The 25538-nt window shown below is 43.8% G+C and overlaps 1 protein-coding gene across 4 annotated transcripts; it reads left to right on the top strand.

Moving 5' to 3' along the window:
- Positions 1–23791, top strand: E2F6 (E2F transcription factor 6). Of its 4 annotated transcripts, XM_029068133.1 has the most exons (8): positions 1–105; positions 2814–2912; positions 16248–16287; positions 18562–18778; positions 19213–19371; positions 20046–20160; positions 21915–22065; positions 23070–23791. In XM_029068133.1, the coding sequence occupies exons 1-8, from the start codon at positions 73–75 to the stop codon at positions 23072–23074; spliced, it is 819 nt and encodes a 272-aa protein (XP_028923966.1). In that variant the 5' UTR covers positions 1–72; the 3' UTR covers positions 23075–23791. The 4 variants fall into 4 exon arrangements, with proteins under 4 accessions (XP_028923966.1, XP_028923967.1, XP_028923968.1 ...); XM_029068134.2 differs by lacking the exon at positions 2814–2912 and having other exon boundaries at positions 3–105; XM_029068135.2 differs by lacking the exons at positions 1–105; positions 2814–2912 and adding an exon at positions 7476–7500.
- Positions 23792–25538: the final 1747 nt, after the last annotated feature.

The raw sequence follows: 25538 nt of genomic DNA, 5'->3' as shown, positions 1-25538 counted from the left end.
GCGGCGGCGGGAGAGGGGTCCGGAGGCGGGGCCGGGGCCCGCGCGGGCCGACACCGGAAGCTGAAGCTGCTGATGCCCGACTCCCGGCCCGTGGACAAGCCCCCGGTGAGAGCGGCCGCGGCCCGGCGGGATCGGGATCGGGATCGGGACCGGGACCGGGACCGGGACCAGCCCCGCGCCTCCCTCCGCCCCCGGGGGCCGCCTCCACCCGCGGCCAAACCCAAGCCTCCCCTTTGCCCTTTTTCACCCCTTTCTCTCTTTCCTCCTTTCCCTCCCTCTCTCCTCCTCCCTCCCCTTTTCCCTCCCTTTTTCCCTTCCCCCTTTTCCCTCCCTCCTTCCCCCTTTTCTCTTCCTTCCCCCTTTCCTCTTCCTCCCCCTTTCCTTCCCTCCCCATCCCCTCCCTCCCCGTTTCTCTCTCGCCCTCCCGCTCTCTCTTCTCTTCCCCTTTCCCCCTTCCCCCTTTTCCCTCCCTCCTTCCCCTTTCCCCTTCCTCCCCCTTTTCCCCTCTCCCCCTTTCCCCTCTCCCCCTTTTCCCTCTCCCCCTTTCCCTCTCCCCCTTTTCCCCTCTCCCCCTTTTCCTCTCCCCTTTTTCTCTCCCCTTTTTTCTCTCCCCCTTTTTTCTCTCCCCTTTTTTCTCTCCCCTTTTTTCTCTCCCCCTTTTTTCTCTCCCCTTTTTTCTCTCCCCTTTTCCTCTCCCCCTTTTTCCTCTCCCCCTTTTTTCCTCTCCCCTTTTTTCCTCTCCCCCTTTTTCCTCTCCCCCTTTTTTCCTCTCCCCTTTTTTCCTCTCCCCCTTTTTCCTCTCCCCCTTTTTTCCTCTCCCCCTTTTTTCTCTCCCCCTTTCTCTTCTCTCCCCCCCTTTCTCTTCTCTCCCCCCTTCTCTTCTCTCCCCCCCTTTTTCTCTCCCCTTTCCTCTTTTCCTCTCCCCCTTCCCCTTTTCCCCTTTTCCCCCTTTCCCGTTTCCCCTTTTCCCTCCCTTCCCCCCTTTTCCCTCGTCCTTCCCCCCTTTTCCCTCGTCCTTTTCTTCCTTCCCCTTTCCCCCTCCCTCCTCCTTTTCTTCCTTCCCCTTTCCCCCTCCCCCTTTAATAATAGTAATGATGATAGCATCTGTTAAGCGTTTACTCCGTGCAAAGCACTTTCCTAAGCGCTGGAGAGGATACAAGGTGATGAGGTGGTCCCACGTGGGGCTCACAGTCTTCATCCCCCTTTTATTCATTCATTCAATAGTATTTATTGAGCGCTTACCATGTGCAGAGCACTGTACTAAGCGCTTGGAATGTACAAATCGGTAACAGAGAGAGACAGCCCCTGCCCTTTGATGGGCTTATAGTCTACAGATGAGTTAACTGAGGCACAGAGAAGTTAAGTGACTTACCCAAAGTCACACAGCTGACTAGTGGCTGAGCCAGGATTAGAACCGATGACCTCTGACTCCTAAGCCCGTGCTCTTTCCACTGAGCCACGCTGCTTCTTCCCTTTTCCTCCTCTCTCCCTCCCCCTTTCCTCCTCCCTCCTTCCCCCTTTCCCTCCTCTCTCCCTCCCCCTTTCCCTCCTCTCTCCCTCCCCCTTTCCCTCCTCCCTCCCTCCCCCTTTCCCTCCTCCCTCCCTCCCCCTTTCCCTCCTCCTCTCCTTCCCCCTTTCCCATCTCCCTCCCTTCTCCTCCCTCCCCCCTTTTAAGCACTGGAGATAGATACAATCAGCTAGTCAGGTTGTCCCATTTGGGGCTCCACCGTTTTCATCCCCATCTTACATATGAGGTAACAGAGCCACAGGTTAAATGGCATGCCCAAGGTCACAGCAGACGAGTGGCGGAACTGGGATTAGAACCCGGGACCTCTGACCTCGCCAGTGGCCTGGGCCTGAGCTAAGGTGGGGATCGGACAGCTTTAGGCTGTGATGGGGAGGGGGCCTTGAAGGCTTACGGGGCTGTTAACAGGGTTTAATGGTTTAACCCCCCCCCCCCCCCAATCCGCTCATACGCAGCAGCTCTTTATTGGTCTAGTAAACTTCACCCGGTAGTCTGAAAGAAGAGTTTGAAGTTGTGCAGGACATCTGAAACACCTCTCTTCGGTAGGAGATGCTAGCCCGAAATCTCTCTCTCTCAAGCTCGTAATTTTCAAGTCAGAAAAGAAGCCTAGGCTAAACTCTACCAAGGTTTTGAAATGAAAATTTCATTTGAAATGCGTATCTAATGCAGTCATTAAAATATAACACACTGACCCATCTATGTTTCAGGATTAGCGTATCAAACGAGCCCCCAGAGCGGCATCGATGGGGCCTCCTGTCCGTCTTCTGTCTCCAGGACTGCTCAGAGGGATCGATTATAGTGCCAGGGGTCCCTGCAGTGCCAACACACTCTTGCCCCCGTCGGTCATGTCCCCACTGAGGCGCAGAAAGCAAAGGAGCGGGCGGGATTGCCACACATCCCAAAGTGTGAGTGCAGTCTTCGCCCGTGCCGGCCAGCTACCGGCCGGACTGCCGACTAGAATCCAGGTGTCCTGATTCCCACCCAGAGCAGTGCTCTTTCCGCTGAGCCAACTTCCGAGTTAGGTGAGAAAGTAGACTCCGCTCAGAATGAAGCGTACAGCCTGTAGTAACCCAGTTAGGCACCATTCAGGCTGTTGGCTAGGTTTCTGTTCAACTCTCTGGTGGTTCCCCTGACCACAGTTGTGATCTGTTTACCCTTCCGGGAAGGTCAAATGACCCACTTTAGAAACCAAAGTGAAATTTCTCTCCAAAGGGTTTAAAAAAGAAACATTACATTATTTTTCTGGCTGCTTACGAAGTGGCGGATTTTAATGTCCGGCTCCCTGCAGCCTTCAGTGTGGTCGCTGCCGAAGAAAGGGCCCCCTTCGGTCCGCACGAAGAAGCTGAAGCCACTGTTGCCAGGCCCCCGTTCCTTGAAGCATCTGCTGGTGAGTGAGGGAGGGAGGGAGGCAGTACTTGCTTGGCGTCTTCTACCTATCTGGGAAGACCAGGGGGTGAATGCAGGGAGTCCCTAGCTCCACAGTTCACATCTGAGGAAGATTCTCCTTCCTCTACCTCCTCCCTGGGATTCAGGTCCCGTCCCCTCCTGGGGCTGCCCCGGATAGGCATTCTCACATCTTCTCAAGCTTCGAACGGTAATCTCATTACTACTGTTGTTATCGCAGCATTCGTTAAGCGCTTACGTATGTGGCTAGCTCTGTGCTTAGCGCTGGGACAGATACTTGATCATTGCATCAGACGCAGCCCCTGTCCCACATGGGGTTCGCAAACCGAGAGGGAGAGGAACGAGGTACTGAATCGCCATTTTACAGGTGAAGAAACAGTCATAGAGAAGTGACTCGCCCCGGGACCCACACGGCAGAAAGATAGTGGAAATGGGATAAGAACCCAGCTTCTCTGACTCCCGGGCCCGTGATCCTTCCAGTAGGCCATGTCTTTTTGAGCGGGCCAGGCATCGTAGCACTCATTAACTCCTGGGGAAAAGCTTGGAGAGGGATATGTAGCTGGCTTGTGGAAGACAAGTCTTGCCTAAAGATTGCTTTAGTTGCCTAGGCCGTTATAAACTGAAGGTAAGCACGAACGATACCGTATGCTTACCAGCGATAACGTAGGGTAAATCACCATGGGGGTCATCTTACTACAGAGAGGTGTACGTTTGCTTTGAGACAGGGACATAAGTGACCTCTGAGACCTAATTTTTTTCTTCAAGCACTTGCACCCTTAGTTCCTCATACTCTCTTTCCTGGCACACAGGGTTCTGCTAAAACGTGTATTTGCGCTCTATGTTTTGGCTAGGATGTTAAGGGATTTGGAAACAACTGTGATCCTGATTGGATACAGCATGCCAGGTGTTTGGAGAAATAGCTGGTACTTGTGCATATACTTTTTAGAATGGGTGAGCACTTCAGCAGGAGTTTCCCTTAATGTAAATTTGACATTATAGTAGAGCTTGTTGTTCTTGTTAGGAGAATGAATTTGAGAGTTCCAGGAGCACTGGGTGGGCAAGGAGGAGGAAAGCACTCATTCCCGGGAGGCTCTCTCCCTTTCCCTACCCCCAAAAAGCCTCCTCAACAACTCCCACTTTCCCCAAACACATCTTTCAGGTTCATTCATTCAGTAGTAGTTATTGAGTGCTTACTATGTGCAGAGCACTGTACTAAGCGCTTGGAATGTACAATTCAGCAACAGTTAGAGACAATCCCTGCCCACTGACGGGCTCACAGTCTAAACGGGGGAGATGGACGGCAAAGCAAAGCAGAACAAAACAAAAACAAGACAACATCATCAAGATAAATAGAATCAAGCGGATGTACACCTCATTAAGAAAATAAATAGGGTAATAAATAATATATACAAATGAGCACTGTGCTGAGGGGAAGGGGGAAGAGCATAGGGTGGGAGGGGAGGGGAGCTCAGTCTGGGAAGGCCTCTTGGAGGAGGTGAGCTCTCAGTAGGAGTTGGAAGAGAGTTAGTTCTTACCCTCTCTCTTAAATATCCTCTTGGAAATAGTGTTTACTTATGCGTGGAATGGGAAAGGGATTGAGAGGATATTGTGAACTTTTTATCTTCGGGAGGCAGTGTTCAACTTCCCACATCCTCTTTTTCTCATTCTGTTTTTGCTGCTTCTTCCCTTATTCCCTCGACAATCCATCCCCTTTTCAGGGCTGACATGGCAAATCACACATGGAGCTCGGCACTCTTTTCCCTCTCTTCAGTCATTTGGCTGGGTAGATTTCTACTTCTGGGAAGAATATGCTCCATGCTCTTTTTGTTTTTTTAAAGTTTTTAAAAACTGCTGAAGACTTTTTTTAAATTGTTTTGTAGTGGTAGATGAGAAGCATTCATGGGCCAAATGCTATTAAAGGGTTTGTTAATCTAATGTTTCAAAATTAGCGGCCTTCCCCGACCAAGTCCTCCTTTCCTCTTCTCCTGTTTTCTTCTGTGTCGCCCTTACTTGACTCCATCCGCAGCCCAACAGCACTTATGTACAAATCTGTAATTTGTATTAGTGTCTGTCTCCCCCTCTAGATTGTGAGCTCCTTTTGGGCAGGAAACCTATCTACCAACTCGGTTTTATTCTACTCTCCCAAGCGCTTAGTAAGGTGCTCTGCACGCAGTAAACGCTCCATAAATACGATTGATTTGAGGGCTGCTTTTATCATTTTAAAAAAATGCTCTTCAAAGTGTCTCAAAAACCGACACTTCTATTTCCTCCATTCTGCTTTCCCTTCTTTTAAAAAGCATACGTGATTGTGTGTTAGGAGAGGTGAGAGCCCTGGGCAGGGCATGTTCGGAAGAGCATGAACAAGTCGGTATATGTACATGATCTCTCCCCACAAGAAAGTTACACTCTAGGTGGGGAAGCAGACATGAAAATAAATCACAGCTAGGAGAATATGGCTGAGTATAAAGATACGTAAATATGTGCTGTGGGCTAGGGATGGGATGCGTATCAAAGTGCTTAGCGGGTACACACCCAAGTAAGATGCAGATGAGAGGGCAAATAGGATAGGGAAATGAGCGTTAGTCAGTTGAGGAAACTGAGGCAAAGAAGTTAGGTGACTTGCCCAAGGTCCCACAGCAGGCAGATGGTGGAGCTGGGATTAGAACCCAAACCACAGAGATCACTCAGTTCCGTTAGTCACTTAGCCCTTGGGGCCCATCACCAACTCCTGACTGTGAGAGTCCATCAAGGTTCAGGTCTACTTATTTACTGTGCCCCAGTCTCATTTCTCTTGCCATCGACCCTTTGCTCACCTCCTCTCCCCTGACAAGAACTCCCTCCCCCTTGTTACAGCAGTCCACCGTTCTCTAGCCTGTAAGTTCCTTGTGGGCAGAGGCCATCCTAGCTCTGCCACTTGTCTGCTGTGGGATCTCGGGCAAGCCCCTTCACTTCTCTAGGCCTCAGTTACCTCATCTGTAAAATGGGGATTGAGACTGTGAGCCCCACATGGGACAGGGACTGTGTCCAACTAGATTTGAGGGTGTCCACCCCAGCACTTAATACAGTGTCTGTCACATAGTGAGCGCTTAACAGATACTGTCATTATTATTAAATCTTCCAGCTCTATTGTACTGAACTCTCCCAAGTACTCAATGCAGTGCTCCGCCTGCGCTCAGTAAATACCATTGATTGAGCTGTAAAATGGGGTTTGGTACTTGTTCTCTCTCCTACTTAAGCTGTTCCCCCATTTTGGTGATAGGGACTGTGTCTAACTTGAATACCTTGTATGCCAATACTTAGTAAGCGCTTAGCAAATATCACTGCTGCTGTTATAACAGTTATTTTTATTGCTATATCACTGTCAGTCAAAAAAATTTATAGATGCCATGCCACGCTCCAATGTCCAGAGGCTTTCTGCGCCATGACCACAGACTGCATTTAATTGGATTTTTCCCCAAGGAAAACCCCAGTGATTAGTACAGCAGATGGGAGCATCTCACTCAGCAGTGGTGTAAAAACCACCCTGGATGAAGGGTGGTGTAAAAACTGGATGAGGGCACAGCAGGGTCTGCTGCTGGGAGGGCCACAGAGATATTCTCTTCCATCATTATTGCTGTTGTAGTATTTCATAAGCGTTTACTATATGTCAAATACTGTTCTAAGCATTGTGGTAATTACAAGGTAATTAGGTCAGACACAGTCCCTGTTCCACATGAGACTCTGTCAAAGCAGGAGGGAGAACAAGTATTAAATCTCCATTTTACAGATGAGGAAACTGAAGCGAAGTGAAGGGACTTGCCCAGGATTTAGAACCCATGACCTTCTGACTCCCAGGCTCATGCTCTATCCACTAGGCCATGCTGCTTCTCTAGACCACTAGACCCCGTTGCTTCCAGGGGACGGGGCAAGAGAGTTTGGGTGTCTCAATGCAAACATCACCATTAGTAAAAAAAAAAAAAACAAAAAAAAAAACCCAATTGGAGTACAAGTCCTACTGATGGTGGAATGCCACTTATGTGCACTCAAAAAAAGTCCTATTCCAGTAGGCGGTTCAGGATATCGGTTGCTGAAGAACGTGGAGTTGCTCAACAGCATCCTGGATGGCTGAGCAGCCCGATTTCGGAGTGCACTGTTAACCCCAAATGGGGAAGGAGACTAGGAGGGTGGCCCCCCAGAATTCCCTGACTCTCCCAGACTCGGTCCATCAGTCATGGGTGACCAGCAAGCTGTATACCTGGGATGCCAATGAAAATATAAAAAGACTTGTACCAAGAAAATAACCCTCACACCATGGAACATCAGGATGCTGTATGACGATGAAATAAGGCATGACCTGGCCAAATGGGGACTTTACATCCCAGGAATTTCAACTTTTTGAGTTGGGCCTGCGTCTGTTTTGGCATCTTACAGGAAGGAATTGAACGACTGAAGTTGGATGCAATTAACTCAGACATCTTCCTCTTCCATTCCTAAATGAAGTTGCTTCTCCGTGTCAGCACCTCCTTTGAATGTCTAGATGCTCAGGATCACCTTGAAAATCTGACACTAACTGGACAGAGCTTCCTCTAAAAGTCAGTCACTCTTTGCTGATTGCTTCTTATCAGCCCAAACGGGAGGGGATTTATTAATTGCTGCTCAGCCAGAATCGTCAGGGTTGGTTAGGCAGATGCACGGGCTAAGATATGAAACATTGCAGATTATATCTCTGGCCTGATTCATTCATTGTCATATTTATTGAGCACTTACTGTTTGCAGAGCGCTGTATTTATTAAATGCTTGGAGGATTCAACAATACATCAATAAGCAGACACATTTCCAGTCCACAAGAAGCTTTCAGGCAAAGGAAGCAAGTCAGAGTAAGGCAGAAGGGAGTGGGAGAAGAGGAAAGCAGGGAGAGGGACTTAGGGGAGGCCTTTTGAAGGAGAAATGCTTTCAGTAAGCCGTTGAAGTGGCTAGAGTAATTGGTTGTATCACGAGGTAGAATACATCAGTCTGTCCTGGAAAAACTCTTAAGAAAAATCTTCAACTGCATTGATATATTCTCAGGCTCCAGAATGAGACAAGTACATTTTTAAAATAGTTAAATATATTTTTACATTCAATTTAGTAACGTAGTACTGTATTCCAATTATAAAGGATTTTAGATATAAAATAAATGAGGACAGCTGAACATATTAAGAAAATATAATTGTCCTCACCAAAAGGTTTGAATATGTTGATCTGACATCTGAGTTCAGACTCTTCAATCACTCGGCACATTTAACTGCAAGATTTAATCAATCAGTAGTAGTTATTAAGAGTTTACTGTGTACAGGGCATTTTACTAAGCCTGTGGAAGAGTACAGTACAATAGAGACGAAGACACAATTTTTGTCCTCAAGAAGCTTACAGTCTCGTGCAGGAGCTTAAAGCTCAGTGACTCCTGCTATTTGCTGTGTACCTTATTTGCCCAAAAAGTCTCCTGTCAGGCAGGCAGTGTATCCATGTTACTTCCCAGTAGAACACTACTGTGTGGCATAGTCAAAGGTTTGCTTCGAGATCATGATTCACATCACTAAAATCCTCCCTTTCCTCTCCATCCAAACTGCTACCCCGTTAATCCAGTCACTTAGCCTCTCGTTCCTCGATTCCCCTATTAGTCTCACTGCTGACCTCCCTGCCTCTTCTCTTCCCACTCCAGTCCATACTCTGCTACCTGGATCATTTTTCTACAAAATCTTTCAGGTCATGTTTCCCTACTCCTTAAGAACCTCCAACCTCCACATGAAGCAGAAATTCCTCTCCATGGCTTTAAAGCACTCAATCACCTTGCCCTCCTTCTCGCTACTCTCTTACAACAAAGCCAGCCCACACACTCTGCTTCTCTAATGTAATGCTAACCTTTTCACTGTACCTCGATCTTGTCTATCTCCTCATTGCCCTCTCACTTAGGTCCTGCCTCTGACGTGGAACGCCCTCCCTCCTCGGATCCAACAGACAATTATTCTCCCCTGATTCAAAGCCTAATTGAAGGTACATCTCCTCCAAGAGGCTTTCCCTGACTAAGCCCTCCTTTCCTCTTCTCCCACTCCTTCCTGCATTGCCACAACATGCTCCCTTTATTCATTCCCCCCCCCCCACCTCCTAGCCCTCCAGCACTTACGTACATACATATGTACAGAAGCAGCATGGCTCAGTGGAAGTAGCACGGGCTTGGGAGTCAGAGGTCATGAGTTCAAATCCCAGCTCTGCCACTTGTCAGCTGTGTGACTATGGGCAAGTCACTTAACTTCTCTGTGCCTCAGTTACCTCATCTGTAAAATGGGGATGAAGACTGTCAGCCCCATGTGGGACATCCTGATTCCCCTGTGTCTAGAACAGTGCTCGGCACACAGTAAGCGCTTAACAAATACCAACATTATTATTTTTATTTATATTGATGCCTGTATCCCCCCTTGTAGACTTTAAGCTCACTGTGGGCAGGGAATGTGTCCGTTTATTGTACTCTCCCAAGCGCTTAGGTCAGGACTCTGCACAAAATAAGCCTTCAGTCAAAACGATTAATAAAAATAATAATAGTAAATGCCATTGACTGATTGTACTTATAGGCTGCTCAGGGAGCCAGAGTATGGAAAGTAATGTGAAGGTACCATGAAATTTTCTCAACCCTGTTAGAATTGCTCACATAAAATGCCACATAATAATTCAGTCAATTTACTGAGTGCTTACTGTGGCAGAGTAATTGCAATCCTTAGCTTCATGAATAGAAATCCAGCAAAGACTATTCATTGATTACATCATCGTCCTCAATGCAATTAGTGTGTGTAGAGCACTGTCCTAAGCACCAGGAAGAGTACCGTACAGCAGAACTGGTAGATGCGTTCCCTGCCCATAGTGTGCTAGGGGGTGTTGATAGTAGAACATTCCAGTTAAAAGGTTAGTGTTTTTTCCACGGTCTCAAGAAAGTATTCTACACTATATACTGATCTTAAGACCACATCATCTTACATGGTTTGAGGAAATCAGTTGGAAGAAATTTTAATGCAGGCCAAGCCTGATCTGAAAGCCATAATTCGGTGGGGTCGCCTGTTGAGAGTATTGGCAGGACCCTAGTCCTGAGACTACAGGTCTGACAACCTGATCAGAGGAATTGATTATACTCCTGGGTGTTTGAGCAGTATAATATGGTATTTTAAGTGCTTACTGTATGCTGGCTTTGATGGAATACAAGTGAACCCCCCTTCAGAGCAGCCTCAATCAGTCACTTTTACTTTGAGAGCCTGCTCAAAGGAATTGATTATAGTGCTGGTGCTTTGAGCAGCATAATAAACATTGTGGTAAAGTGCTTACTTTGTGCTAGCCACTGGGGTAGATATAATGCTATCAGATCAACAATACATGTAGAGCAGCATCACTCGGGCGCTTTCGTCTCTGTAAGTCATGTTCCTGGTTGGACACAATTAGTGCTATTTATTGAGCATGTACCGTTCGCAGAGCACTATACTAAGTGCTTCTGAGTACACTTTAACAGATTTGATAATGTTCCCTTCCCACAAGGAGTCAACAGTCTAGAGGGAGACTTAAACAGGCTAAGGGGGAACATGGAGTGCAACAAGAGAGTAGGTGGGCAAGGATGCATCACCTTACCCAGTGCACATGGGGTTTTCTTGTTTCCGTACAGAACCCATTGGTGGCTGAAAAGACCACAACATAGTGCTGATGCTGGGCCACAGTTCCACAGCCTGGTAGGTGGTTGCCTTGGTAGCCACTACACTCTTAGCTGCACATGCCAACCAGTTATTTTTTAGGATTGATGCCGGCCTAGTCCATCTTGCTGAATATCCTAGGTGATTCTTCCGTCAGAAACCCTTACCACCGGTAACGAATAAGAACAGGACTAAAACCCAAGTCTTCTGATTCCAGGAGCAGTGCACTTTCTACTGCTGTAAAATTTAAATTCCATTTAAATTTAAAATTAAAATTAACCCCCTGTTCCCTGTTTCCCCCACCCCCCAAAAAAGTCAAACTTTTTGAAAGAATTACTGGGATAATTTTGTATATTTACTGGGAATAAACCAGGGCAGAGTGTTTTTCAGTGAGAGCCTGGCTCTTATTGTCTACCTTCATCTATGTGGGACTGGATTTTTAGCTCTAATATCACATAAGGCAATTGAAGTCAGCAAATTGATGTACTTAGGGAACTCTGAATATACTGAAGATATTTTAGAGTGGCACAGTGATTGGCCCAGGTTAATTGGGAGGGAGTTGCGGCAAAATTATCTTCCCAGGGACTGACTAACCTACTTGCAAACATAATTTGGCTCAGGGTGCTGGGTTTTATGTATATTTTGAAAGATAAGAATATTGCAAGTATAAATAAAAATGATTTGCATTTAGCTTTACTGAAATTGCGCTCTTTTTGTTCCGAAGTTAGTATTGAGAACTGAGAGAAGCAATCTTAAGAATGTTTTATTAGGTATTGGGGACATCTGGATTACAGATAAACTGTCCTGACACTTAATTGCTTTTCCTGTCTCCCAGTACCGATTTCATGGGGTGAGTGGGGATAGGACTAGTTTGTGAAACCACGTGCTTTGAATTCTTCAAAACACATCATCTAAATCAAAAGTGATTAAAAATAACATCAGTGCATCTTACTGTAACCATGAAAGTTAAATTTCTCTCATGCGGTTTGGTGGGTAGTGATTATTGGCCAGTAGCAATGCCTGCAGCTAAAATCCTTTGTATTGTATACTCGAGACGTTAAGGGCTGAGTGAAACTAAATGGGAGCTTCTAGTCAGTCAGTCGTATTTTAGCGCTTACTGCGTGCAGAGCACTGTACTAAGCGCTTAGAATATAATACAAGAAAATAACAGGCACATTCCCTGCCCACACCAAGTATGCAGACTAGACAGGGGAGATGGACACTGATATAAATAATTAAAATTTTAGGGCACCATTTCCAATAGTGGTGGGACCAGATGCGAAATAAAGAAAGCATTTGAAATGTTCACTTAGCTACAGTTAACATTCTCTTGCAAGTATATCACTTGTTTTATCTTCCAGAAAGATCTACATACATCTCACACCCATCAACCTCAGTTTGGTTGGTACAGCGTTCTGCACATGGTGAGGATGTGCTGTGTCCAATCTGATTATCTTGTCTCTACTCCAGCACGTAGCATAGTGCTTGTCACATAGTAAGCACGTAACAAGAACCACAGTTAGTAGCAGTAAGCTTTCGTTCAGTACTACTGATTTTTATTGAGGGTAGAGCCTCATTATGATTGAAAATTAATTCTTATGCTCAGCCTCCAAATTTATTATTATGGGTAATGTTTTTCAGTTTGCTTTTACCTTTTAGGTAACTTGGAGAAGTGCTAATTTATGGTACTGTTCTTGAGTTTGGGTTCATATTTATTGTTTTCTTCCCTGACTTGGTTGCATCAGATTCATAATGAAGACAAAATCCTTGAGAATAATCTAGAAAAAATGCTGTATAAAATAACCAAATTATCCGTTTGGGCTATACAGATTTTCTTTTTCCCCAGCCCACATAACGCCACAGGTGGTATGCTAAAGATAAAATGCTGCAGAGATATACTAGAGCTTCCTCAAGTCAAAGCAACCCAGCCACCTCGCCCACGAGCGTTTAGCTTAACCCTATATTAAGATGTTTCTTCTGTAACACTCCTTTCTTTTGTTAACCCATGTAGTTTTGTGTTATTTTTTCAAGTGAAGCTCCTGCCAGAAATTGTTGCACTCTGAGCATGTGGCTCCCTGCAAGGCTGTTTCAAACATTCATACCAGTGCCTCTGGCTTTGAAATATGGACCATCGTGCATTCCACCAAGCCTACCAAATGGTTGATGCTGCTACAAATAATGGTAGCTCCTTAAAAGGGGTGTGGTTATCTTTTATTGGGATCCCTTAGAGTCATATCCATGGTGGCGTTGGCATTATTCCTTTGGCCAGTGGCCTCAAGAGTGGACCGACTAGCAAATGTATAAGGAGAAGGATTTGGTAACCTCTATAACTTATTGATGGCCAGCCGGCTGATGACACACCTCTTATTCCTGCCCTTTTATTTTCCAAGTTATATTTGCTTCAGTTCTTAGTAGGTTAGGAGTATAGCGCATTCTGAAAGTCTCACTTGACTTCATGACAATAGATTGATGGTAATGAAAACCACGTTGTGTTTTTAGAGTAGTTCCGCAAGTGGAAGGTTATTGATAGGGCACTTTCCTGTGTGTGTTTCACTGGCCTTTTTCAGACACTTAGCTTTGGACTCGGTCTGTCAAAATAACTCATCAAAACCACATGCAGTGCATTCAGTTCTTTTAAAGCACGGGAGTTGCGTTCTTACAGAATCTGGCGTTAAGGAAAACTTTCAGTGCTGTACTCAGTCCCCTCCCCCGCCAGCATGTGTCCGACTGTTTTTTTCTGAGGCCGCATTGTGCTGTGTCTAGACAGTCTTGGGTTGTTGGAAGACTGTTCCTTAATTCTGACATCGTGTTTTAGCCAAAATGCATAATAAAAACATGTGTTCTGGCGGAAAGGAACGGGCCACTCACTGTCAGATGGCATGATTGCCACCTAGTGGAGAATTGAAATTGCTTCAACTTTGATAAATTGCTTTATAATGATGCTCTTTTTTATTAAAAAAAAGGTATTAAGTGCCTACTATGTGCCAGGCACTGTACTAAGCACCGGATTTTTCTTTTCCCAGGAAAGATGGGCACCTTTCACATTCTACATGGGAGCTGAAACTGTATCCAGTAGTAATGCCAGGCAGTAGTTGTTAAGGAAAGATCAGATAAAAGCTTCATTAGCTTATCCAAAGACCTAATCAGATGCCCAGTCCAAGAGGGAAGAAACTAAGCAAAGATGAACTGCATTTTAGCAAAGCGTAATTTTATTTGAAGATCACATTTTCAGCCTAAAGCAATAAAAGTGAAAATTAGCTGCACCTTAAATGGGGAGTCTAAAGGAGTCTGGTCTTATGCTGTTGAGACCCAAAGTGACTCCATGGAAGCACCTCTCCCAGAATGCCCCAACTCCATCTGCGGTCATTCAAGTCGTGTATCCATAGAGTTTTCTTCATAAAAACACAAAAGCGGTTTACCATTGCCTTCTTCCACGCAGTTAACTCCACCCTTGACTCTCTCCCATGCCGCTGCTGTCCAGCACAGGTGAGTTTTGACTTGTAGCAGATTGCCTTCCACTTGCTAGCCACTACCCAAGCTAGGAATGGAATGGGTATGCCGCTGCTTGACTTTCCCTCTGGTAGAGTGCTGGAAACTCTTTGGGTGCGATCCCGAGAGGGGCTAATAGGAGAAGGTACTAGCTTTTAGTTAATGCTTACTTCATATCACCATTTGATTTACCATTGACTGGATGCAGCTCATCAGAAAGTGCATTATCAGGCCCGCAGTGAAGGGTTTTACTCAGAGGGCATTGTAAATAAATTCTGTGGTAAATTTCAACCTTGATTTGCAGAAATAGTTTGAAAAATCTCATAGGGCTTTCAAAGTCTTTGAAATTTTCATGTGAGAAGGAGGGATGAAGATTGGAAGGAGTATAATATCGGGGTATAGAAAAGTTTAATTTGAAAAGGAATGATAATTAGAAACCCGGTATATAGGGGGCTGGCAAAAGAAAAGAAGCAGGGAATAGGGTAATAGCAGAGTAATTCGTGTGGTGGTATTTCACTGTGGAAGTGTGCGGGACCTCTGATTCATTGAGGTTGGGAAAGAGGCAGAGGTGCATCAAATGGAAGGTATTTGTTTGAAAAGAGCCCAGACGGTTGAGATTAATTTCTGCTCTGACAGTTCTTGACTTCGCCACCTCATAATGTGACAAAATAATGTACCCTAGGTGGCCCCTTAATGATCTCAAAGGTCTCTGCCTAGGAGGAGTTGTATTTGGCATTCCCTATGACTCTCAGGCTCAGCCTTTGGGGAGCTCAGAAGGGTCCTAAGCTCTGAGACAGGTGCCAGTGATGCTGCCTCAGCCTCAGGGGAACGCTAGGAATTATCAGAACTGGACTCAGCGACTTGTTCCATATTGTACCCATGGCCTGCCCTACCACTACCCTGACAAGGTCCCAATTCCTGGACCTGCAGTTCTCTTTCTCGCCCAGCCTAGTGAACTTTCTAAACAGGTCAAACAATTACACAGGGACAGAATCGCACTTGCAAAGTAGAAAGGAACCACAACTCCTGCTGTCATCCTTTTATCCCCAGGCTTAGTACTTGGGCTAAACCAGACAACCCTCCTCCTAAATCATGGCTTTATAGGCCAGGTCTGTGCTGCAGGAACATTCTGTAACAGCTGCTGTTATCCATGGATTATTTAAGGAGAGGTTAAAGATTATACTGGACATTAAGAGTGTGAGCCCCATGTGGGACAGGGACTGTGTCCAACCTGATTAACTTGGATCTACCCCAGCTCTTAGAACAATGCTTAGCATATAGTAAGCACTTAACAAATACCATAATTATTATTACCACCTTTTTTGTTTACAGGGAATATTTTTGTGTGCGCATTCTTGGCTGCATTTGGAAAATTAGCCTGGTGATCTAATATATATAGAAAAACATCTCCCCCCTCTAGACTGTGAGCTCCTTGTGGGCAGGGAATGTGTGTACCAACTCTGTACTCTCCCAAACGCTTGGTACAGTGCTCTGCGCATGCTGAGCTCACACTGTCCAAATTGATTATCCTGTCTCTACTACAGCACTTAGTGCTTGGCACGTAGTAAGCACTTAACAAGAACCATATTTAGTAGTGGTAATCGCTCAATCAAGACCATTGATCTTTATTGATGGTAGAGCCTCATCAGGGGTGTATCTTAAAAGACCAGTTACTGCCTGTCTCCCTCGCTAGATTGGAAGCTCCTCATGGGCAGAGATTGTCTATACTAACTCATTTATATTGTACTCTCCCTAATGCTTAGTACAGTGATCTGCACTCAATAAATACCATTGATTGACTGTCATTACATTCCTTATCGTGTTCATGTGAAAATTGTTCCTGGCCATGCTGTTGTGTTGATTGCCCGTCGCATCTGTCAGTGTTTTTGAATCTTCTTGTTATGCTTCTTGTTTTTCTAAAATGTCTGCACAAGGAGAGCAACCCAGCTCCTCATTGCTGCATGCTAGGCTGGTCTGCATACTGCTTTGGGGGCCCCAAAAGTCACCAGTTCCCTCATATTTTTTTGAGACTTTCTTGAGCGGGAGGAAGTTTAAGTGGCTTTTAGGCTGGAGAGGGCTTATTTGCTTTTTTTTTTTTTAAGTTCCTGCAAGAATATTTACTATCATATCTCACTTCCTTCCAGTTGCCGAAAAACATTCATTCAGAATTTATGACCAGGAGAAGTAAGTATGTAACTTTAGAATGTTTTCTTTATTGTAGAACTTGAATTTCATATTGGCAAAAGCCATAGACCAATTTAATGTTAATAAGACTTTTGAAGGGAAGAGAAGGAAGCCAGTGGGACAACCACTAATCTTAAAATGTTCTATGTTTCTACCGTGGTGAGAATGTAATAGTAATCTTGATATCGGCAGAGATTTCTTTGTTATTTTTGGAGAATGAAAGTTTTGCTCTTGGTATAAGCAGAGAAAAAGGCTTTGCTCTCTTTCAAAGTTCTCCATGAAGTGTTCCCTGTATTATATTCCTCCTCATTCCTCGCGTCCTTATTAATCGAGCCCTTAAACATGGATCTCAGCCCCTTCTCCACTTTCCTATGAGAATTTGGTGATGACTATATGTACACCAACCCAAGAAAGGTCTTTAGCCTGGAAGGCTGGATTGCCCATGGTTTTAATGCCAAAGGGAAGATGGCGTGGTCTTTGTGTTGCTCTGGACCAGAAATGATCCAGACTTCAATTCCAGGGCACTGTGCTGTCCTATGTATGTGCCATGTTTTGTATTTCTGGAATTGAAAGTCCCAGCATCTCATGAGGGCAACCACATGAGTGATAGCCCTATTTGTACATGAGGCCTGGTTTGCCTTTAATTTTGACCTAGCTTTACTTCCAATCTGGATATTGCCTGGATTGTCCTTAAACACCAGAGTTCTCTGGTCACGGAGCAAGCCAGTAATTTCCAGCTTTTGTAGAGCTCTCCTCCCCTTGTAAAAAGGTTATAGCAGCAGTGAAAGGCACAGTGACTGTCATGAATCAATCAATCAGTGCTGTTTATTGAGCATTTGCTATTGTACAGAGCAAAATCCCCAGTTTTAATAAACCTGTTCATTTCAGCCGGAGTTGTGATGTACTGCACTGTCAATCCTCATTCCAAATTGGAAACAGTGGGGATCGGTCCTAGTTAACCTTTGCCCACACCTGAAAGTACTCGCACCTCAGCTCTGGTGTTTGAAACGAGCAATCTCAGATAGCTACTGCAGCCATTTAGGTAAAGGTCTAGTGTGGAGGAGTGTAGCACAGGCTGCAATTCTGGGACCTGGCCCAGCTTCACTGGCCAACTTAGCTTTTAAGGAGGAGAGAGCGGGTTCCTGAATTGTGACTTGGCTCAGTTAGCCAGCCCATATCCCACAAGTGGAGAGAATCACCATGGGCCATACTAGGCATGTGAAAAGTTGCTCCAGAGGATTTGCCAGTTCATACATTCAGTACTATTTATTGAGCGCTTACTGTGTGCAGAGCACTGTACTAAGCACTTGGGTTGTACAATTCGGCAACAGATGGAGACAGTCACTGCCCAGTGCCGAGCTCACAGTCTGAAAGGTTGTGAACGATCTCACTCCCCATGCAGTTGTGAGGTGAGCTAGGTACCGTGACAGGTGCCCAACCTGCAGCCGGGATCAACTGAAGCTTACAGGGCCCTACTCTCATTAAGGTTAGGCAGCATGCCAAAAAGTTTTTGTAGCCTTTTCTCTGAAGCATGACACCTGTGGTATGTTATGTGGGAAGAGGACTCAGAGAGAGAACTTATTTTTATAACAGGTTTTTTTTTTTCAAAATCTGTCAAAAGCAATTACCATAATTGAAGATGAAAACTCATAGCAAGTGTGGTGTCGTCTAAGGAGCTCGTCAAATCACCATACAAAATGAACCCGAACAATTTTGCTTGGGAAACTCAAAAATAGCCTAGAGGCAGATTTTTCTTTCTAAAGAATAACTGAACAGTTAGAGACAAAATGTAAAAATGTTCTTCCAACAATCCAGGGCACAAAAGGAAATACAACCTTCTGTCATCATTCCTCCATATCACTTTAGTGGATAATGAAAGTTGCTCCAGTTGCTAAACAGTCATCACATCATTTAAAGACCTTTTTTTCCCCCCTTGTTTTTTTTTTTTTTTAAGTAGAATTTGTGCCAAGGGTGCTGAAGGGACCCTCTTTAAGTTACTGATGGCTTTTCACCGCAAGTGTTCAGTTCACTTACACCTATTTCCATGATTTTAGAGAAAGCATTCATATAAGCATACTTTGTTTTTAGTCTGTGGTGTTCTACATGCTCGAAAAAAGCAGCGTAGGCCAGTTTCTGTAGGGAGCTTTGCTGTTGTCTGTCTTAATTGAATGATATGAGAAAAGATTTAACCTATTTTTTTTAAAAGGTCCTGAAATATTCCTTAGTGTTGCTTCAAGTACACCCACACAGAGTCTTTTGGATCTGTTTTCCCAGGGACCGTGAAGGTGACAAAGCCCCGTTACGACGTGTCTCTGGTTTATTTGACCCGAAAATTTATGGATCTTATCAAGTCTGCTCCCGATGGTGTTCTTGATTTAAATGAGGTGGCAACAACCCTGAGAGTACGGAAACGAAGGGTGTATGACATCACCAACGTATTAGATGGGATCAACCTTATTCAGAAAAGATCCAAAAACCTAATCCAATGGGTGTGAGTTGACTTCTAGATTTTCTTTGGTTTTGGCTGTAGTGCTCCATGGCCTTTATAAGAGGTTTTTGATTTGCTTTGTTTTCTGAATGTACCTTATGTACTTGCTTTCAGAGTATTTTAATGAATCTTTCAAAATCTTCCAGAAGTGCTTTATCTCCAACAAAGCATAGTATAGTATTGAGTGCAGTGTGGTTATGGCATTCATTAACACTACCATGTTACTATCCTATATAAGTAGTGTATTGAAAAAGAAGTTGACGATTTAACAAAGCAGATCACTTCTTTAATGTAAAAGACTGCCAGGAACTTGGCTTGACACTGGAAGTCCAATGAGCATTGTTTTGTGTTTCCAGACAATGTTTTTTGTTGTTGGTTTTTTCGCTTTTTGTTGGTTTTTTAGATCCATATTTACTTGTCTTTTTTTTTTTTTTAAGAGGAACTGATCTTGACAATATGGGAAGAAGAGTTCTAGAGTATGAGAAACTAAGAGATGAACTTGCTGATCTATCAACAATGGAAGAAGCTCTGGATGAGTTAATTAAGGATTGTGCCCACCAACTATTTGAATTAACAGACGACAAAGAAAATGCTAAATATCCTTTATTAACTTGTTACACTCAGTTACTTTGTCACTGAAAGTTAAATAAATTGTTTGTTTTTGAATGCAGGACGGGGGAATCTGCAGGTTTGACAAGGAACCAGAACTATAGTAGGAAAGTGTCAGATGCAGAAACATAGACCACAACATTGGATTGGATTTTAGTTTTGAGAGATCATTATTGGGAGGAAAAAAATTTATATTAATGATTCATGGGTGACTCTTCAGCTTTAAAATTCCAAACCGTTGTGTTCCCTTCTGTATTTGATTAGAAATATGCTTACAAGTATTCCAAGATACTTCCAGTTTAAAAGTCATATTTTGGTAGTCTGGTACATATCCTTCATTTTTCTTGTACTGTATGAGATACTGGAAGTATTTATTAGCCACCTTTTTATATGAAGTTGAATGAAAACTAAAGAACTCTGTATTCATGGTGGTGTCAAACTGAAATTGAAGAATAAGAATCGAAGACCATAATTATTTTATGAAGAACTACCTTGAAACCTTTCATGTTCATTTGAATAAGTAGGTATAAAGATCATCTTTGTGATTACTTCATAGTTCTTGTTCATCCTATTCCTGACCTGTTAATTGTCCCCTTAATTGAATGGCATATAACCTGATGGCTTTACTACTTAATTTGGAGACTCCTTAACCAATATGTACGCTAGCCTATGTGACTTACCAAGATATCCATAGCATTCAGGCCTTCCATGAACAGATTGTTATTGCCGTCAAGGCTCCAGAAGAAACCAAACTGGAAATTCCAGCTCCCAAAGAAGTAAGTATTCTTTAGGTTCTGGTTTGCTCCAGAAGACACTGTCTTGCACGCCTCCTTTCCAAGGGAGCCTCATCTTCTCCCTCCCCTCCTCCCTCCCGCCCTCCCAACTCCCTGGGAATAGGGGAGTTGCTTCACCAATACCACTTTGAGATTCTCCCCCCACCTCCCATCCATCCGTTACCTTCTCTCCTTTTGAAACCCACATCATCCATTTCTACCGCCCACTAAAATTATTAGGTGCTGTCATCTACCTCCCTCGTCCTACCTCCAGTTACCTGAGCAGTTTTGATGTTTTTCTCATGCTCATTCTTTCTCTCTTTTTCTCCCTACATTGATCCTTGGGGATTTCCGTGTCTTTGTGAGCGTTCCCGATGCTACCCCCAAGGAGCCCACTTCCTCTCATTCCTTAACTTGACTGACCCCCCCTCCATCCCACCTCAGCCCTCACCTACTTGATCCCATGCTGGATCTCATCACTATTAGGCATCGTATTGCCTCTAACCTCACCATCTCTGAAATTCCACTCTCCAGCCGTAACCTCCTAACTTACCTTCTCTTCCACCCCTCTCTTCCCTCATAAAATTGTCCTCTCCCCTATCTCCTCCTTGCAAGGAGACCTCTTAACCTTCACGACCATCATCATCAGTGGTATTTGAGTGCTTCCAGTGTGCCGAGCACTGTACCTACTAGGTGCTTGAAGGAGTACAATACAACAGTTGGCAGACCCGTTCCTTGCCCACAACAATTTCCAACCATCATGTCCCTCTTGGACTCCCTAGCCCAACTCCTCCTCCTTAATACATAAATCCATACCATCAATTCCTTCTCTTTCGGACCAAACTCAACTCTGTCATGCCTCAGTTCCTCAGTCTCATGTCACCCTGCATCCCATCCACAGTTCACTTCCTCCTATCATGTACTCACGCAGCAGTGCACTGATGGTAGAGATCCGGACTCCAGGCTGACTTCGGCCATTTCCCAAGGGCCTAGTACAGTGTACTGCAACAAGTGGGTGCTTAATAAGTGCTTCCTTGAGTTCCACTACCACTAATTTAAGGACTAGTAATTTTAACGATTGTGTTTTTTGTTAAACTCTTAGTTTGTGCTAAGCACTGTCCTGAGCACTGGGATCGATAACAGTTCAGTCAGATTAGACAGTCCGTGTCCCACGTGGGGCTCACAATCGAAGAAGGGAGAACAAATATTCAGTCCCCATTTTACAGCTGAGGAAACAGAGTCATGGAGGAGTCAAGTGAGTTGCCCAAGGCCAAAGCATTTCACAGCAGACAAGTGGTAGAACCAGGATTAGAACCCAGGTCTCTTTATCCTCAGGTACAGGATCTTTCCCCTAAGCTGTGCTTCTTCTCAAGACCTCTCTCTCCATCCCCAATTTTCTGCTTAAAAATTGTGCTTCCTAAGGATCTGTTTCCAAAATGTACATAGTAAGCTACTTAAATAGAGAAGTTTTATAAAAGGAAGTAACTATCAGGAACTTAAATGGGTGGATCTTCTTGTAAAGCTTGAACTCCAGCTCTCTTAGCTTTCCTAGCTGGCTCTGTGGAGCCGCCAATTTTTTCACGTAATATTCCCACTTAATTTTCTCTCACTTGTCTCTCTGAACCTAAATAAGTGGAAAGAATGTAAATATTAGTCTGAAGGACTCCCCGGTAGAATAAAATAAAACAAGCTATTGGAGTCTTTCATTTTCTTTTTAGTTATTTAATGTCCTTTTGTGAACCATTATATTTTCATAGGATTGTATAGAAGTACATATAAAAAGCACAAAAGGACCTATTGATGTCTATTTGTGTGAAGTGGAGCAGGGTAATCCAGGTTCCAAAACATTTGAAAACATGGAGACCTCACCGTCATCGGAAAGCAAGTCTGCAGTACACCTGGACCATGGTAAATAAGGGAAGCAATTTGATGTACGGAGAAAGTGAGTTACTTCACGAGAAAGTGAAGTACATTCTAGTCCAAGGATTAACAATAATATAGACTTAATTTTACCAGCCCACAAGCTACCTTGACCAGGCCCGAGTGGAATTAATTTATTTTATTTTCCTTTACACAGTAAAATGTTTCAAGGCCTATGCCAATGGGCAAGTGAATTATTAATTGCATGGAAAAATAATAGATGGTCATTTGGTGGATAACTTTTTGAGGTAAAAACTAGAGGAACTTTATTACAGAACACTTTCATGTTTCAATAGCAATTTAAGTGCCTAGAAAGTGTTTTCATCAACACGGGCCCAACAGTGAGTTCACAAGGACTCAACAATGAGTAATGCATTAACAGTCAGAGTTGACCAGCGGGTAATCAATAGCAGACATTGTAAATGGGTGTCAAAAAAATACAGGTCAAAAAGTTAAACCGAACACAGTAAAGGCAGAGAGACCTGCGACTCACATGTTTCTGTTGAGCTAAGCCAACATTTGTCAAGCTCTGCGTGTAAACCTGAGAGGAAAACATGGAAGTGGAACAATGGGTAACTCATGCAGTTTTTTCATGTGTATATTATCTTCCTTCAGATGACACAAAATATCCAGTAGTAAGTAATGTTTAGGAATAGGAAAACCCCACATAGTGACATAATGGGGTTCTCCTGAAGCATTTTGAAATGTCATAATGCTGTGTGTTCTCCCCACTACCTTTACTTCCTATGGCAAGTGCGAAGTGAATGTTGCCCAGGGCTGATAGGCTTATACCTCACCGTAGTCGGTAGGGGATTGCAGTCAGTTCAGTCACTCAGTATTTATTGAACGCTTTCTGTTTGCGGAGCACCATACTAAGCGCTTGGGAATCTCTGTTTAGTCCATGCCTTTTACTCTCCAAGCCTATCATATTTTCAACAGTGGAACTTCTTGCCATTTAATCCCTCTCTTCCCTGCTGTGTGTTCTTTTGCAGACTGACGTTTTCCATAGCTTGGAGTGGAAAACTACAATGCATCATTTATGTACACTGGAGGACCCATTTGGTGGGCTAGTTGGGCCTTCTTCCTATAGTGTCAAACTAATGCTTGAAGTGTGAGTCTTCAAGCAATAGGACAGTTACGGGTGATCTGCCCTGATGACATTTATGAGGGTGTTTTGGGGGGGTTTTTTTGTTTGGTTGTTTTTTTCCCCCAGTAGCTCATGTGTATCCAGTTGCATTAGCTTGCTCTTTGGGCAGATGAGAACAGTTTAGTTTAAAAACGTGTGAATATGCAATCTAGCACTGAAGATGTGAAGGTGAATTTACTTTGGGAAACTGAGGGGCTTTCTACTGAAATTGTTTCTTTATCAAATATGCTGTCGTGCAGAGTAGGTTGCCATGCCACTAAAATCATGGACAGTTGTGATATAGAAACATTTGTCTTTCATTGATTTTTTTTTTCTTCCCCTTGGAGGAAGTGTGAATCACACTGAATGGAAATACACGTTTTAATGTGTTTACTACTTGCATTCAGCTGTTTAAAGAGTAATGGTGTGCACGATAAAATTTAACAGGAGTAACTTTTGTAAATATCTGTATATAGTTTAGGTGACCCAGGGAAATTTTTTGAAAAGAGCAAACATATTTTTGCCTTGTACAGCCAAGAATAAAATGTAAATATTAAAAATAATTCAATTAAATTAGCCTGATTCCAATTATGTGTGTGTATATATAAACATATCTATATAGAGATCTATAGATGTGTGTGTGTGTGTGTGTGTGTGTGTGTGTATAAAAGAGATTGAGAGTTTGATTTCAAGCAGCCCTGACCATTTCTGGTCCCGATTCCTTTCCAGATTCCTTTTTTTAATTATATGTCATGTAATTCATGAGTCTTGCAGGTATATCGGGTTTTGCTATAACCCACAAAATGAGTGAAATTGGATAGAAATGTACCTGCCTGAAAGATAGGAAGTAGACTGGAACGTCATAATTTATGGGGTAAGTCTATTACAGAAAGGGTTGCATGAATTTTGTGAAATCATTTCTTCAGTTGTATGTTGCAGCTCAGTATACAAAATTAATTTTGGTTTATTTCTCAGTTGAGTTACCAAATAATACATTGTATGGTAAAGACTGTCAAAAAACAGGGATTCATGTTTTTGTTACTGTATGGAGCATCAAAACATTAATGTTGTGTCATCTGCCTTCAAGGAGCTTCCAATCTAGTGGGGGAGGCAAACATTAAAATAAATTACAGGTAGGGGAAGCAAGTGATTATAGATAGGTACATAAGTGCTGTGGACATACAAATGGGTGACTACCTAAGCGCTTGTGGGGGGTACAGACTGTAGTACTTAGGTGATGCAGCAAGAAGTGAGAAGAAGGTGGGGAGATGAGAATAATCTGGGAAGACTTCCTAGAGGAGATGCGATTTTTAGGAGGGCTTTGAGGATGGGGGAAGTGACAATATGTCAGGTACAAAGTGGAAGGGAGTTTCAAGCAGGAGGGAGGGACGTGAATAAGGGGTTCGATAGATTGAGGCATAGTAAGTAGGTTGGCGTTAGAGAAATGAAGTGGGCAAGTTGAATTTGGGGTGTCATTGGGACCTCCAGGTAGACATGGCCTGAAGGCAGGAGGAAGTGTGAGGTGGCAAAGGTGGGAAGTTGGGGCTGGTGAGGTAGATTGGGGAGTCATCCATGTAAAGATGGTGGTAATAATAATAATTGTTATATGTTAAGCACTTATGTGCCAAGCGCAGTACTAAGCATTGAGGGAGACCCAGCATAATCAGGTTCCACATGGAGCTCACAGTGTAAGTAGGAAGGAGAACAGAATTGAATCCCAATTTTGTAGATGTGAGATGCTCAAGGTCCCAGAGCAGCTAAGTGGAAGAACCAGGATTAGAACCAAAGTCCTCTGACTCCCAAGCTGTTTCCAATAGGCCACACTGCCTCTGATGGAACTTGAAGCCTTGGGAGTGGAATAGGTGTAAATATAATTTTCTAGCACAAATGTTTTGATTTAGACTTGGTTAATCAGAAACCTAAATAGCACAATTTGTGAATTCAAAAATACATCTGAAAAGAATTGGCAAGAATCATGGGGAGTATGTTAACTTTTAAAATATTTAGAATCAGGTTAATCTAATTTACAACTATTAGGTTTTTGTAAGCATGCACAAACCACAGCTGACTCCCAGGCCTGGGGATAGAGCATAGGCCTGGGAGTCAGAAGGACCTGGGTTCTAATCTTGACTCTGCCACTTATTGGCTGTTTGTCTTTGGGCAAGTCAAATCACTTTTCTCTGCCTCAGTAACCTCATCTGTAAAATGGGGATTAAGACTCTGAGCCCATGTGGAATGTGGACTGTTAGCTTGTATCTACCCCAGCACTTAATTCAGTCCCTGGCACAATGCACTTAACAAATAACATTTTTTTAAAAACAAAAAAACCTGGCCA

Source organism: Ornithorhynchus anatinus, chromosome 1 (assembly GCF_004115215.2).
Source record: "Ornithorhynchus anatinus isolate Pmale09 chromosome 1, mOrnAna1.pri.v4, whole genome shotgun sequence".
Taxonomy (NCBI): Eukaryota; Metazoa; Chordata; class Mammalia; order Monotremata; family Ornithorhynchidae; genus Ornithorhynchus; species Ornithorhynchus anatinus.
Note: the sequence above shows the minus strand (reverse complement) of the source record. Positions and strands in the feature narration are given on the sequence as shown.

Bases quoted from the DNA above. Each gene is read 5' to 3' on its own strand.
- E2F6 (XM_029068133.1), top strand. From the start codon at position 73: ATGCCCGACTCCCGGCCCGTGGACAAGCCCCCG. The intron at 106-2,813 runs GTGAGAGCGGCC...GGCTCCCTGCAG, and splicing joins GGCCCGTGGACAAGCCCCCG to CCTTCAGTGTGGTCGCTGCC. The intron at 18,779-19,212 runs GTGAGTTGACTT...TTTTTTTTTAAG, and splicing joins AAAAACCTAATCCAATGGGT to AGGAACTGATCTTGACAATA.